At 41.1% G+C, this 16,364-nt stretch overlaps 1 protein-coding gene across 1 annotated transcript; it reads left to right on the top strand.

Moving 5' to 3' along the window:
• The first annotated feature begins 3,021 nt into the window (after positions 1-3,021).
• GLO1 (glyoxalase I) lies at positions 3,022-15,014 on the top strand. The gene is made up of 6 exons (XM_081000326.1): positions 3,022-3,191; positions 7,576-7,658; positions 9,423-9,563; positions 11,180-11,247; positions 12,979-13,068; positions 13,221-15,014. The coding sequence occupies exons 1-6, from the start codon at positions 3,111-3,113 to the stop codon at positions 13,325-13,327; spliced, it is 570 nt and encodes a 189-aa protein (XP_080856452.1). The 5' UTR covers positions 3,022-3,110; the 3' UTR covers positions 13,328-15,014.
• Positions 15,015-16,364: the final 1,350 nt, after the last annotated feature.

Here is a 16,364-nt window from a genome sequence, read left to right as displayed (position 1 = left end):
CCTGTTTATGGAGTGTTCATCTTGATCTGTTCGCACAAAATCTGTGTGGATGCTACACAACATTGCTGTCAAGTGGCAGTTGTTCCACATTTCCCCACCATTACTTTTCTTACCATGAAATGTCTTATTTTTACAAAAACACACACACTACAAACGGTTTATTGCACAGAAGTGCAGCAGTGCTGTTGCTATTTATCATAAGGTACCCACTTCATTGCACAAATGATACATACAAGCATCTACTCAGATGGGGGAGAGATCCACACAAAAGTGTTGCTGACAGCTTGGAAGCAAACTATATAATCTCCATTGCTAGGCAAATACCTTTCATTGTGGCAGCCGAGGTAAAAAACACAATGTGCATCTAGCCTCTCAGGTAAATTCAGTGTACATGAAGACACACTGCAATACTCTAGATGCCGATCAGAAAGAACTAGGCTACCCAGTGCCAGTTGTATAAAGATTTGTGCTATTACTGCACCAACATTTTGCTTTGCTAAACAGCGGCAGCTGACTACCATTTGCTTATATACTTGAAAGGAAGTAAATGAGTGCACTTGACATCTCTGGAGTAGGCAATGCTAAACATGCTTCTTGCTTATCTCAGTCATTCAACTCATAAAAAATCTCTGAGTTAGATTTTACAGTATTTGCAAAGTTCTGTTTCAGCTTTTGTTTCTGTTAATTAGTCTCTCTCTCTCCCTCCCTCCTATTTTATGGACACATGGGTGCTGTGTACAAGGAGCAGGTCCACTTTAGGCCTGAATCAAAGTCTGCTTTCACAAAGCTATGATGATCCTTCTACTGCTAATGCTGAACAAACCATCTCCATCTCTGTTGTATATTCTTTGTGAGCGAGTGAGCAGAATGATACATTATATTTTAAATGATGCACCAAAGATATACACTATCTAGAGGTTGGGCTGTCTCTCGAGATATCATTGCCAAACTCAGCATGAATGATCCCAAGAGGCAAGTGGGGGTCTATGTCAATGTTTGGATGCCTGGTGCCATTTTGAAACAAGATGGCAGATCAAAACGTGACTTTTACATGAATTCATCTGTTTCTTGGCAAAGGGGTTGGCTGCCTCTAAATATATTGCTGCCAAACTCAGCATGAGGATTTCCAATGTGTATGTGAGGGGTGGGGGGTGGTCTTTGCCAGGCACCATTTTGATTGTGACTTTGCCTATTTTTGGTGTAAGTTTGGCTGTAAGTTTGGTGTAAGTTTCAATATATTGTCACCAAACTTGACACAAGGATTCCCAAGGTGGAGGCGGCACTCTTCATTGACATTTGGACACCGTGTGCCATTTTGAAATAAGACAGCAGACCAAAATGTGACTTTGGTGTGACTTAACCCAATTATTGGTGTGACAGGTCCAAACTCACAACTTACACTATCCATCTAAAAATCACAATGTTTTGGGATTTCTAAGCTTCCTGAGCAGTTCTGGGCACTCTTTTAGTAATATCATAATACTGTAGTGATATTAATCTTTCTAAGTGCCATAGTTTTCCACTAGGACCCTAAAACCAATTTCCCAAGTAACTGTTAATTTGGAGCACAAAACCATACTTTGCACTTCGTGCTCATTAGCATTTAACAGTCCAATTATACACGTGCGTTTAGGATCGTAGGCTACATCTCATTCTGTTCCTTGGTCACCTACAATTCCCAACGTTTCCACGAGAAAGGGACTGATTATGAAAGTGCTGTGAGAGCGGTTGCTCCGATAAGACAATAGGACTCCAGAATTCTTAAGGAAAAGTTTATCAAGTGATACCATAGTGCTTTAAAAGTATGACGTGCGCGCGTGGGCCATGTCTCTCCAACAAGCTGCCATTGCGTTGCCCAGCCAAACCCCACCACCACTCCCAACCAAAGACAACGCTTGCTACACATAGATTTGGGTCGTTCTCTGACCCTCTATGCGAACCTAGCCAAGGACTACCTCCTTGACCTTCTTCTTCATGGAGAAAAATGTCTCACACTGTCACAAATGAAAGAGGCTATTAGCTTTGTTTCCCCATCCTGGAATATTCGTGCTGCAAATGGGCTGTCTATAAGTGTCTAAAGTAAGAGGTAAAAGAATGGGCATCCCTGAAAGGACTTTGACAGTATGGCCGAGGATAAACCAAATGAGGATCAGTAGCTGGTCTTGCCTTTTAAAGTTATCCTGCTTTTTCTACATTCTAGGCTTATCACAGATGATGTCTCCATTACTAGATAACTGCAAACACATGCATGCTCCATGAGAATCAGCAGCACAGGCTTTTGAACACTTGCTTTTTAAAAGAAATAGTGCATAAAGAAGGTACCATGGTTTTAAGTTTTATATACATACTGATTTTTTATTAGTGAAGTACAATAAAAGTGTGGCCTGAAATTCTGGAGGTTGACTTCCTTCCAGTATAGCAGCTTAAATTCCACAGTAAAACTGAAGCACTTTTCTTATCTTGATGCTCTATTTCTGTCGTTTACTTTGGTGCATTACCACCATACTTGAGGCTGGTACGCAGCCTGTGGAAAAAGTCAGAAGTTTACATCAAAGACAGGAGCTAACATAAACCCACATCAATCAGAAAGTAAAGAGGTAGAAGTTCTACAACAAATTAAACAAGCTCAGCACATTAAATGGAATGAAGTTGTTGCATAGCATGGCAGGAGAGTTCTCCGACTTTCTTCTCGCATGCATGAGAAACCTGGCATTGACTTGACAATGGTTACTAAGATTGTAAAATACTGTGCCTATAGTGCTTTCAGTGTCCGGGCTGGAATTTTTTAGCTAACCATTTTTTATGATCTGAATTAACATTTACTGCTTCCGCTTCCCTGAAAAAGGAACAGCGTCGCAATCTGCGAAAGACGGGATTAAAAATCACCTGCTTTGCTGGGGATTCTGGGAGTTGTAGGAACAGAGATTTCGTCCTAGGGAAGCGCCGCTGCTATAGGCGGAAGGGATTGCATGACGCGAGGTGCCCTAATTTGCATGGCTGGTCACTATTGGCCAGAGATTCAGGGAACCTCGTTCTCCCTGTCGCGACAGCTAGACCCTTGTAGGGCTTAGGATCCACTCCGGGAAGCAGTTCGTCTCCAGAGTCTCAACATGTCCGAGCAAGGAGAGCCCGTCGGCCTCACCGATGAAGCAGCTTTCAGTGCCTGCTCCGACCCTCATCCCAGCACGAAGGTAAAGCGAGGAGATGATTTTTAATGTGTGCATATATAAAATGGGAGGGAGGGTTGCTTTTTGTAGGGGGCGCAGAATTGCAAAGCGTTGGGAAGTTGCATTAACTCCTTGCAGGGGATCTCTCCCTCTCCCTTTGCAAGCGGCGTGCAAAAGAGACGGGCTCGGTTCTCTTTTCGGGCTTGGAGATACAGAGCCGAGGCAGGGCCAGCCAGCGATCGCCTTTCACCCGAATATTTGCGTGGCTGAACTTTAGCGCCGTGACCCGAAGGATCATATCTCTCCCGGCATGCTTGAGCTCGCCGGCTATCGCGGTTTAGAGTCTCTGTGCGATCTGTTCTTGGTGCGGAGCTGTAGTCTTTCCTGGGAGAGTATATTGCGAGATCCTTTATCCCACGTTTGCCTTGCTTTAGCTGTCCGACTATTACAAGCGCCCAGGCCTCTGCATTTCCATTTACTTCGAAATGCCCTATTAAGTAAAGCATTGTTTACAGGGCAATCCTACTACACACGCTTTACTGAGAAATAAGCCTCGTTGAGTTTGTGTAGCATTTCAGCCTAACTCGTGTAAGGTTGTGGCCTCGCTTGGGCTGCACACTGAACCCATTAATAAGCCCCCTTCAAGACAGTAGGACCGTTGAGAGAACCTGCTTGGAAATGTACGGCTAGTGGCTTTAAAATACCATTTCTTGCAATGCTTTTGCATGCATAGAAATAATCTGGAATAAAGACACTGTACTTCAGGCATAGGCAAACTCGGCCCTCCAGATGTTTTGGGGCTACAACTCCCATGATCCCTAGCTAGCATGACCCGTGGTCAGGGATGATGGGAATTGTAGTCCCAAAGCATCTGGAGGGTCAGTTTGCCTATACCTGCTGTACTTGAACCCCAATCAAAGCATTTTGCTCAGTCCCATTTGTTTCTGTGTCGGACTAGGACACAGGGTTTGACTGTTATTGCACAGTCATATGTATTTTAAAAACCATCTGGAACTGTTGCATCTGCAACCCCAGTTTAAAATACAGGCAATTCCCAATTTTCACAGGGGTTAGGTTCCAAGGCAAGTGTGTGTGTGTGTGTGTGTGTGTGTGTGTGTATAATTTATTTTCGATTTTAAAAAATCCAATTTATGCCACATTGTATCAATACCAGATTACCCCACACATTTCTCATTAACATTTAAAAATAATCAAGAAGAACACATTTTTACACACACACCCCAAATCCCCAGACTTCCCTCCACCCCCTCTTCTGGTTCTTTAAATAAACCAAATCATCTTACATTCCAGATCCCTTTACCCAGTTTTCCAACTACTAAACAATTAAACTTGTGGTGTACAGCACAGATGTTTTAAACATTCAGGCCATTTTATACATTACACATCTATGCTTTCATGCTATTTCCTCTTCTAATTATCCTTACTGTTGCTTTTTGCAAGCATTTAATCCATGTCTGCTGATGTCCCAATTTATTTACAACCGCTGGCCCCTAAATAAAAACCATTTTCCAGACTGTTATCCATTCTTTTTTCCCTACTTTGGCATATTTAAATCTCCTCTGAAAATGGCTTCCCATTAGGACAGTTCCCCATTTCAGCCCTTCTTCCTTCCAAATTTCTCTCTGTCTCCACAGCTGTGATTTCACCCAAATTTCTCTAACTATTTTCTGTCTGTACTCGTATTTAAAGCTCCTTAAAGTCTCAGTTGTGTTTATTGAGCCAACTTCAAGCTTCTTCCTTCTTTTATTCCTCCCAACAGGAAATCTTATAATCCTCAGCAAAGCTCTTCATGTGCCGTAGATTCCGGAGTATAAGACGACTTTTTAACCCTGGAAAAGAGTTTAAAAAGTCGGGGTTCGTCTTATATGACGGGTATGGGCAGTGTGGAGCAGAGCCCGCCCGCTGCTGTGGCAGTGGCGGCTCCGAAGCAGCAGCAGCCGCCGGTGCGGAGCTGCCCAGCGTATTAGGTGACTGGGCTTATAAGACGAACCCCCAAATTGCAGCTGCCAATTTGGGGGGTCATCTAATAGGCCCAGTCGCCTAATATGCCAGAATCTGTGGTATCTTAATCCAAGTCTCTTCTGCTGAGTTCCTCAACACAGTACAAAATTAAATTCCCAATTTTATAATCCAATTAGTGATAATAATGCAATTATGATAGAGTTGTTAAGAACTTTCCTTTCCACAACCATAAACGAAAGGTTTGAGACAGTTGTGTTAGGGCTCCTTGACTCTCCCAGGAGTCTGGCACCACCTTCCCTTTTCTGCCTCTCAGCACAGCATCGTAGCCACTTTTAAAATCTCCTGATATTGACAATCAGTAAAGAATGGGTTTTGGTGGCTCATCAACAGGCACTTGCTATAAGTTTTTAATAAAATAAGTTCTCTTACTTGCAGCTTTTCGCCATGTAACGTAATTTATCCAGAAATCGAAGGGTGGACCTCCTGTTTTAACCCTTCATGTATCACCAAATTTAGTCTAATTAAATCCAATCTGATTCTCCAATCAAAATTGTAGAAGATGCAAAATTCCCCTTACCCTCTTATTTCAGCTTGAATCTTTTTAGTTGAGAATCTCCTGCTGACAATAGGCAGCTCGAAGCTTTGTCCCACAGAGTCACCTTGCAGCTGAGAGCGCTCTCAACCTCTCTCCACCTCTCCCCCCCTCCCGCTTGCCACTTGGCAGTGGTTTTTTCGGGGGAGATTTGGCGCTCTGCCGGGCTGCTTGACACTCTGCACACCTTTGGAGGTGTCTTGCCATGGCGCACTCACCTCTAACCTCTGTGGGCTCGGGTCTGTCCGGAGCTGAGACCCGCGCTCCTTATTCTGTCGGCAGGAAACCGGAAGTGAAATTGTGTATATTTGAAAGACCACTGGAAATGCTTGCAAACACCCTCTAAACCTCTGGAAACCCTTAAAAAACCTTTTGAAAAAACAGCAACACTTGCCAGACATCACAATCTCGTCCTTCAAACCTCCTTGCTCAAAATTATTCAAAAACCAAATTAATCAATTTGAGATGACTTCCCGTGTACTGGGTTTCAGCTTACAAAGTTCTTATTTCTTCCTGCTTTCATAATCTTAATTAATCCAATAACAACAGTTCCAGTCTTAATCCTTTGTTGACAGCCACTGGTTTCTTGACTTTCATTCATAGTTACATATATAACTTTTATTTCTGCAAGTGGAATTTGTATCCAATAAATTTCCTGTGTGAGATGTTAATTCCATTTGTTTCTTCATTTTCCCTGCTGTAATCCAATCATAAAAGGCATCTATGCGTCTACATTTTCACTTTCTCTCCTCCTCTCAGAAGTTGTTATTTCCACTGCATCACCGCGCCATCTTAGTTTGTCTGAGCAAAAGTCTGTTCTTGCCACAACTCTTAACCGCTTCCAAGTGGTGTACGAATTCAATTCTTGGATGTGGGCTATACATAACACTTTAGTTTCCTCATAATTCCTAATAACAGTTTCAGTTAGTTCTGAATTAGTGAACATGTTTCTCCTCAGAACTGGATAAAATAAGTGTGTACCATTTATGCTGCTGAAATCTCATAAATCCCTTTCCCCATTTCTTTATATAATTTACTTTCTGAATGGTCTGAATTTATTTCAGAGAGAGTTTAAAATAGAGACTTTGTTGTTCAAATCAAATGTTTGTGTTCCTCCGCCACCTCCACAAAGATCTCAGCTGAGTGGTAATGTTTTTGCCACTGGCAATACTTCAGGCCTCTCAGTGATGCCGGCCTGGACCTGTTGCAGTGAAATGGTAAGAAAAGCCATCCCTTTCTGGCCAAGGTGGCTGTGTTTGGGATTTGGCAAAGACTCTCTTGCTCTGCTTCCCCCCCCCCCCCTCAAGTTTTACTTGCATTGTAACAAAGGAGTCTTATGTCTACTTACTCACAAATGAGTCTTACTCTAGGCAGTGAGGCTTACTCTTTAATAAGTATTCCTTCCTGTAGCACCTTAAAGACCAACTAAGTTAGTTCTTGGTATAAGCTTTCGTGTGCATGCACACTTCAGTGTATCTGAAGAAGTGTGCATGCACACGAAAGCTTATACCAAGAACTAACTTAGTTGGTCTTTAAGGTGCTACAGGAAGGAATTTTTTTATTTCGACTATGGCAGACCAACACGGCTACCCATCTGTAACTTTAATAAGTATGTTTAGGATTGTAGCCTTTCACTTTAACTACATAATTTGTTCATCTGGCACTCTTCACAGAACAGTAATAATCTTGAAAGCATTAACTGTATAGTTTCTGTACAATTTACGTTTTGTATGTGGAGCTCGAATTAACAAAATCGTTCAAGTAAAAGCTACATTCCAGTGTTGAATGCTGTTCATGGTTGACAACAGTTTAACAAATTATATATTTCTGTAGGATTTTCTGCTACAACAGACGATGCTCAGGGTAAAAGATCCCAAAAAGTCTCTGGAGTTTTATACTAAGGTTCTCGGAATGACGTAAGTACCAACTGATTTTTTTGGCTGGCTCTTTTTTCTCTCATTAGCGTCTCACAATCGTCTGTTCTAAACTGCAAGCCTGCCAGTCCTGTAAGGATACGAGATTGGAGACATAATTGCATGACCTGCTTTTAGCATGGCTTAAGATACAACAGATTTGAACAAGAATGTATGCGAAGTATGAGCAGGCCAGGGCTGAACTGATACTACCCTTGCTGGTGCCTTTCCTGGGAAAGTCAGAGGCTCACTATGTCAGGTTCCTACTGGAAGACCGGACAAAAGCTAGAACGTTGGCAGTGGCAAAGTTTTTATCTGTGGTTGCAAGAACAAACGAGCCCTATATTCTAAACAAAGTGCTTGATTAACCTGGAGGTAGGCTGTATGAACTCTGTATTGATTTGTAATGTTTTGTTGGGTCTCTGGACCGTAATAAAGATTGTTGTTGTTGAACAAGAATGTTTCTAAATATTTCGTGTTGGTGATACAGAGCTTAACAGTGGGACATAAAAGTTCTGCCTCTCCTAGAACTGTGAAGTGATCCATACCATGGTGAACAAACTGCTCATCTACCTGCCCCACCAACTGGTAGAAACTGGTCAGAGATTAGAGCTTGGTAATGTTGCCTGTGAAACAGCATTCCTGAGTAGAAATTACATGCCCTGGTGATTCTGAGTTCTCTCCACACCATGGAATTCTGTTTGCTGCTAGAGGGAGCAATGGGAGGTTGGAGAGGCCCTGTACTCTAGATCAGTGTTGGAAATTAGCCATGTGCCAGGAATGTAGTTTGGGTCCAATTATGCCCATGTGGTGATCTCTGGATGCCAAACTGATGTCTGATGAAAGCAAAATGTCACTTAGAGAAGGATCTGAAATCTTTTCTTTGATGCCTGAATTTGTTTTATACTGATGTTTTAATGTGTTGTAAATGGCTTTGAGATTTGTTCTTTAAAATATAAAGTGGTACAGTGGACTCTCGGGTTGCGAACGTGATCCGGGCGGGATGCACGTTCGCAACCTGCAGCGTTCGAAACCTGTGTCTGTGCATGCGCGGGTTGCAATTCAGCACTTCTGCGCATGCGCAAAGCGCGATTTAGTGTTTCTGCACATGCGCGACCGCCGAAACCCGGAAGTAACCCGTTCCGGTACTTCCGGGTTTTGGTGGTCCGTAATCCGAAAAAACGCAACCTGAAGCGGCTGTAACCCAAGGTATGACTGTATAGAAATGAAATGAATAATAGCAATAACAATAACAAAACTTTCTGAAGAAAAAAAAGGCACCTAGACATAGAGCCTCAGTGGTGGTCGGTTTGGATTGCTGTCCAAGTAAGCATGCCGAAAAAACACGCTGTGCACTTTTTAAAATTAAAAGGCAAACAGCCCCAGCTATTTGTTTGCGTCTTCTTGCCTATGGCATACACATGGGACATAGTACTGTATTGTCCCATAAATGGCAGTGGTGAGAGTATCATGTTCTGCATTTCTGGCAGTCTTGTTATAACTATGAAGAACAACAGTAAATGTTGACTTTCTAGACTACAGTAATTGAGTGTGTTAGTCTTCTGCAGTAAAAACACCAAATTACTTTGTGGCGCTATAAAAATTTGTTACCCTTTAAGGTGCCACAAGGCTTATATTTTCTAAATGTTCATAACCTTTTTGACATGAAAATGAGAACTTGATTACAAAACTTAGAATGTCTTTGGTGAGTGTGTTATCTGTCTGCTTTTCTCACATAAATTTAATTTCAATATGTTTATGTTCTAGCCTACTCAACAAGTTTGACTTCCCTGCTATGAAGTTCTCCCTCTACTTCTTGGCTTACGAAGATAAAAATGATATTCCAAAAGATAAAAAAGAGGGAATTGCGTGGACTCTGTCTAGAAAGGGCGTATTAGAACTGACTCAGTGAGTGTTAAAACTGTGTTCTGTAAATCATGTTTTTTCCTTGTATTTTGATTATTCTGCTGGTTATTAATATAGTTGAAGCAGTGTTTGACTTTCTTGTGAGCAGAGTGCCTTTCTTACCAGCTAGCTTTAGGTGTTCAGCTAAACCCTCCTGCACATTCATACTGGAGTGGACTGTCCCAGATTACACCTGAAATGCAGAAGTAGCAGCTACAGAATGAAAATTACCTCCTGGCAAATGTTTAGTCTGCAAAGTTTAACATGTGGCAAGGGGTACAGAATTGTTTGTGACAGCAAAGAAGTTGTGTTCATTATACAAACTCTGCTTCTCAAAGCTTATGCTTGTCACTTAACACTGAAATAAAATGCACATATTTGGCATATGTTGCAAATCATAACAAAATCTATTTTGGTGCTTGTCAGTATGTCACCATACGATGCTAGTGTGAAAATGAAAGCATATCCAGAATGTTTTGACTAAAATGTTAGGCATCAGTAGATGCTAAGAATAAATCCTAATATATTCTTGTCACTTAACTACAACAAAACTCCCCCTCAAATGTCTAGTATAGTGAACATGGTTGGAAGCAGAGCATTGATTAAATAACAGACTGAACTTTGCCTGCACCTTCCTTTATTTCGGCGCTAGGACAAGCTTCTTTGTCGCTCTCTGAAATTGCATTTGAGACTTTTTGATTTGGTGTGCTTTTTCATACAGGAAACTTATTTGTAATTAATGAAGGGGCAGCACTAGAGAGTGGGAGCAATGCCTGAGATTGTCCTTTCTGTTTCACTACTATCGCCCCCATCTACACTATGCATTTGAAGCAGTATCCTGGAATCTGTAGTTTGTAGTGGATGCTGAGAGTTATTTGGAGACACCTATTCCCCTCACAGAGCTACAGTTCCCTGAGTGGTTTAAACAGTCAGTCTTTCTTCCCAGGGGAACTTTGGGAGCCTCAAAACATGGTGAAGTTACGCACAAGAAAATGGTCAGTTGCGCTACATTGCTTCTGTCAGGCCAGTTTCTGACAAAAAGTTTACAACGTTTGCCAGCTCTTTTTCAAGTTATGAAAAAAGGTCCTGTTTGTCCTCCAAAATCCTTCTAGGTTCTTATGGTTTTTTTCCACACACCTATCCTGGAATTCCATTCCATTATACTTCATAGTGTCTTTTTTGTCATTTCCCCCCACATCTGCTCTAGCATTTCTACGATGCAACTGGTTTTTGATGCTGATTCTTCAGTCTTCCATCTTCTTGGCCTTAGTTTGCTTTGAGCAAAACATAATTACAAATATAAAATGGTTCTGATATTTGTCAATGAAGTGAAAAGACTTCCTTCAATAAAATGGCATTTTCAAGTGAATAATGTTATATTAATATCATCTTAATCCATGACTTAATATTTGTTTAATATTGATTCTAATAACTTGGAAAGATTTGTCATTTTATCTGTTCATGTTGTATACCTCTGATGGCTGGTCTCTTCTCCTCACAAGCACTGTTAAATGTTCTCTTTTGCTATTGTAATAACTGTGTTTATCATGATGCATTCTTACTTTTGTTCTTATTCTCTTTCCCTCCCCACCCCCCACATCCCTCTCCTTCTTTTCTAGCAACTGGGGCACTGAAAATGATGAGAGTCAGGCTTACCACAATGGCAATTCAGATCCCCGAGGATTCGGTATGTTGTAAAGCAGGGGTGGTTAGCCTCTTTGGGATCAAGGGCTGCACTGACCCATGGTCAGTCTCTTGCAGCCAAAGTGTAAAAGTGGGCATGGTCAATTAAAAAGGATACATTCTGCAGGGTGGGGTTGGGGATCTTGAAATCACTAGAACAATTTGGAATCACAGAATCACAATAGGCTACTAGCAAGAGTGGTCAGTAAAAGTAAATAAATTATTATAATTTTAAATGACAAGTGGGCAGGGGTTTTGGAAGGTCACAAAAAGAGATTTTAGTATTACAATGGGTAACCTAAGGGAGTAGTCGGTAATTTTTAAAAACACTTTTAAATTGGAAAAATTTGCCTCAGGGTAAAAAGCCTCTTGGGGGAGGAGCAGATGCAGGCTGTGGTAAGTCACCCCTGTTGTAAAGAAAGCTGATGTGGGTAATGCTCACATTTCTTTGTCTTCCTGTGAATTTCAGCAAAACCTGTCTTAACTAGTAGATGCCAAGAACATAGGTATAATCCAATCCCAGAGTTTTCACCAGGTTTTATAGACTAAAAGCTAATTGGGGTAACTGAATTTATTATAAAGGCGGAATAACTGGATTCATAATTACTTCAGAGAATTTGGCACAAAATCTTGAGAGCAATTTATACATCTTGAAGCAACAGCAGTTAAGGGTGTGTCTTGAATAAATGTGTGGATCTGGTGCACACATTATTCTGCATCTTTCTCTTTCTGACGCACAACCCTTTAGTAAGTGTTCCTCTAGGGAGGAAAAGAGTGCCATTTTCCTGTAGGTGCTCCAACTCTGATGGCAGTGACTCATAAACTGCAGACAATAGTACTTTCTTTCAGTTAAAGTTGGTTTTTCAGTTGTGTGTGCCTTGTTGCCGTTACCCTATCCCCCCGGTGCCCCACCAGTTTGGTTTGTCATGGGTGTTATTCCTGTCACATCATAGAGCTAGCCACAGTTGGTGTGCCTGTTTTAATGGAAAGGTGACATAAAGCCAACTTAGATGGCTTCAGAAAGGGATGGGGAACCTGTGACCAGGTGTTGTTGGGACTATGACTTTCATCATCCTTCACTGTTGGACATGCTGACTGGGACTGATGGAAATGCCACTAGTTCTGATGGGTATATGCTACCTCCAGGATCAGCAGCATGCATCTAAATATCTGTTGCTGTGGTCCAACTGTGTGAGAAGGACGTGGGATGTGATGATGTGGGATTCCCCTTAGGCTTCACAGCTCATTGGCCACTGGCGGGGGGTAGGGGAACAGATGCTGCGCAAGATAGGCAGTGGGTCTAATTTAGCAGGGATCACTCTTAAGCAAATGTTTGATGAACGAACTATGAAATCCTCTCCCCCACACAAAAACTATCAACCATTTAAATGAAGAACTGAGGATGGCCAGCTTCTGCATTCTGTTTTCCTGTTGTTGTTGGGTCTAGAAGCATATTTTCACACAACATTCCCGTGCATTAAGAGGTCAGATATCAACAAGCGCTTCACAGTGATTGTCTCTGTGTACTCTGATGTAGCTTGGATTATGCATGCAATACCGTCCCCAGAGAACCATAACATACATTTATGCTATGGTATAAATTAACTCTGGTATAGTAAGTACACTTTCTACATTGTAACAAAAAAACTGATTTGCAATTGAATTAAGAAAAGAAGGTTTTATTCACATTTGTATTAAAAGCATCATTGCCTTTGGTTACTTTGTTATTTTTCAGGTCATATTGGAATTGCTGTTCCTGATGTAAATGCAGCTTGTAAAAGATTCGAGGAGCTGGGAGTGAAATTTGTCAAAAAACCAGATGATGGTAAGTCTTTGGTGTAAATAGTGGCTCTCAAATTGTAAGAGCATGTGTTTGTTTACTTGTTTGCTTGCTAAACTAATTTTAGAGGCTTGAAACATGAATTTGTTGAGGACTTCTTCTATTAAAAGCTTATAAACTATATTTCTCTTTTGTAGGTAAAATGAAAGGACTTGCTTTTATCCAGGATCCTGATGGCTACTGGATTGAAATCCTGAATCCGAACCATATGATAAATATAATCCCGATTGGAAATACTGCGTAGTGATCTTGCCATCAAGAGACCGAAAATTCTTAACAATGTCCTCCTGATTTAACAAAAAGTTGTTCTAGTCATTCGCCAAATGATAAACAAATAGGAATAAACAGTATTCCCTTTCCCCTTACTATGTCTGCAAAGGTAGGAGATGGGAAGCTTCCATTTCTAGCTTGTGGTGAGCTATACTTTGCCATTTTGACAATGCAGGAAGCTATGGTTTGCCACCCACAAACTTGGAAGTGTAAGCTTCTAATATCTTTTCCTAATGCACGAACAAATGCAAGGAAGATGCATATGAATGAGGCTTAGCGCTGCTTATTTTCATAAGAAAAGGCTATGGTTTGTGCTGACTGTATTTAAGAACCCACACGGTGGTGTGCACTTCCAAATGTACAACAGATAAACTGTGATTTTGAGCTGCTTATCTTTTGTCTTTGATCTGCATATTTCACAAGTTCTTTCCTGTCTGCACAGAGCAGCAGCATTTTGAGATGTGTCAACAGTCATAACTGGTTTATCAGTGGTTTGTGAATTCAGATGTAATGGCAGACAATAATTAGTGCAAACCATGATTGAGCCTCACACAAGTTCAAACATTTTTTAAAGAAAATCCCATAGTTTGCCATACTGCTTGAATGTAGCCAGTATGTTCTGGAATTAGTTACTTGGTTTATCCTGCACAGAAATCATAATTGTAACCTTTTCGTAGCTGGCCACATTTTGTAGTATATTATGGCCAGATTCTTATTCTTAGTTAATTTTTAGTTTTGGTATGCAATATGGCTGCAGTTGGATTATTTAAACATGCTGGCAAAATACAAGACTGTTTAGATCTTTCATGTTTTATGAACTGGAAGCAAATACTGAAGTCTTGCTCCTTTTCTCTTTGATATTGGCAAAGCTGCATTTGTTGAGGATTTTTATCATGACCCCTTCATGGGTGTATAAGACTACTTCAGCTGCAGTTACTAGTGATTAAGGCCCATTGAACTCGTGAGATATGCTTCTGAGTAAGACATATATAGAATTGCACTGTTAGTCTGCATTGTTCCTGAATCCAGTTGTTGCTTTGTGCCTTGAACCCGAGTGCACAGGTTACTATGAATGAAATGGCAGTGTGCAGTTAAAGATGAACAGACAAGTACTACACTTACGGTATGAATGCTAGTTACAAGTGCTTGAAGTTGGGGTAGGATGCCATCCTACTTTTCAGGCAGACATAATTCACTTTGGCTTAGCCATCCCATTTTGTTCCTCTCCCACTTCGTGCACTGCTGTATATCACACCCACAGTTGCCCTTCAGGAGCTAGGTGGCATGATACGTATTTTCTTCTTAATATCAATTTTGTCTTGGTATACAGTAGCTCTAACATAAACTAAAGCCTAGATGTCTGAAATGTTAAGGTACCACCTGTTGTGCTCTTTACCTGTCTTCAGTGGGTTTCTAGTTGTTTCCAAGCTCTCCCAAGGTTTACAAAACTGACACATGAACTAGTTGGTCTTCATCAGTGTTTAATTTGTATTGACACATTTAGACTATGCAATCCACACTTTGCCGAATAGCCCTGACTCAACTGTCTTTGTTAATTGGGGCATTGTTAGCAGCACTTTAGATCTCCTTTTGGGATTAACCAGCCTTGAGTGCAGTGTTGACATCAAATAATAATAATAAAAATATTTTCAAGTTAAGAACTCTGTGCGTCCTTCTTTTGTCAGAACACATGGAAGAATATGTAAATGAGGAACAAAGTGCCCTGCACCAATCTTCACTTCCCCCCAAAAAACTCTTCTTTTGGCACCCTCCCATGCAACTCTTCAGAATACTCTGCTTGCCTGAGAGGAAAGGAACAACTGTGATGACTGTGAACAGAATTGCTGGCAGGGCTGAGTTTGTCTGGGTCACTTCACATAGGACAGAAGGAAGCTGCCTTATACAAGCAGCTCTTGGTTAGCACAGAACTGGTTGTTGAGATAGTCCTGGAAGTTGAGGTAGCCTAGGGGTGGGGTTGGTGTTCAGGGCAGAGCTGTGCCTGGTTCAGGAGCTTGAGGAGGAACACATCGGCCAGGGCAGTGCTTCTCAATCTGTCACCTGTTTATTGTTTCTCGGCTAAGTTAAGCTTCATAATTCTTTGAAAACTTATTTGGAGTTGAATATTTCGGTGACAGTTCAAGGTAATGTATATAAGCAACCTTCTTACTGGCATCTTTAATAATGTCTTTTAATCTATAATACATAATTGAAAAGTTTGCTACTTCTAGCCAGCATAATTTTAAAGCCCCATAGGGGGTGTATAAACACATTAAAAATGTATTTGCTTTAATCATGGGTAGAGCACTCAAATGGGAAGGGAAATCATTAATCTAAAATACACTTGCTTTTTCAGTGTTAGTGTGTAGGCTGCATAATTGTGAAGACAACAGATGTGGCTAACACAACCTATAGCTTCACTCAGTCATTCGCCCCCCCCCCCCATTTAGCTAAAAATGGAGACTGCCAAAACATGGAAATGAGTTCCAGTCCCCCACCTTCTTGTCCTCATATCTCACTTTGAGCAATTAGTTTCTCACTACTAGCAGTGGAAGCTATTGAATCCTTTCGGAAAAAGACTTGGAACTAATAATTACATAACAGTTGTGCGTTCTTAGGTGCTGTATCATTTCATAGTTTTTAGAGCCCTGTCTGAAAACTGCAGTGCATGTAGACTACCTACAGTTGCTAAGAGCAAAAGGACATTGGTCCACAGTTTTCTAAAGTCAAGCCTCTTTATTGTACGCTCCAAAGCATTTCCACATTGAAAGAGAATAATAAACATTTATTTATGAATAGCTTTACCTGAGCCAACTGTAATTTTCTTTTGGAGCACCAGGGTCCATTTAAATGACTGACCAGTTGCAGCCGCTGTGAGGCCACTGAAAACCACTGATCTGCTTAGGTACTATAAGCAGCTGGTGCAATTAGTATCTAAGAGCTCATTAATTGCAAACTGCTGTGGCTGCTGTTTAGGTCATTTGCAAACACTGCACATACAATGGGTACAGCCA

This window comes from Podarcis pityusensis, assembly GCF_964106645.2.
Source record: "Podarcis pityusensis genome assembly, chromosome: 3".
Lineage (NCBI taxonomy): Eukaryota > Metazoa > Chordata > Lepidosauria > Squamata > Lacertidae > Podarcis > Podarcis pityusensis.
The sequence above is the reverse complement of the archived record's forward strand: the minus strand, read 5'-3'. Positions and strand labels throughout refer to the sequence as shown.

Coding starts and splice junctions, on each gene's coding strand:
- GLO1 (XM_081000326.1), top strand. CDS start 3,111: ATGTCCGAGCAAGGAGAGCCCGTCGGCCTCACCGATGAAGCAGCTTTC. Junction 3,192..7,575: donor ACCCTCATCCCAGCACGAAG/GTAAAGCGAGGA, acceptor ATATTTCTGTAG/GATTTTCTGCTACAACAGAC. Junction 9,564..11,179: donor GGCGTATTAGAACTGACTCA/GTGAGTGTTAAA, acceptor CTTCTTTTCTAG/CAACTGGGGCACTGAAAATG.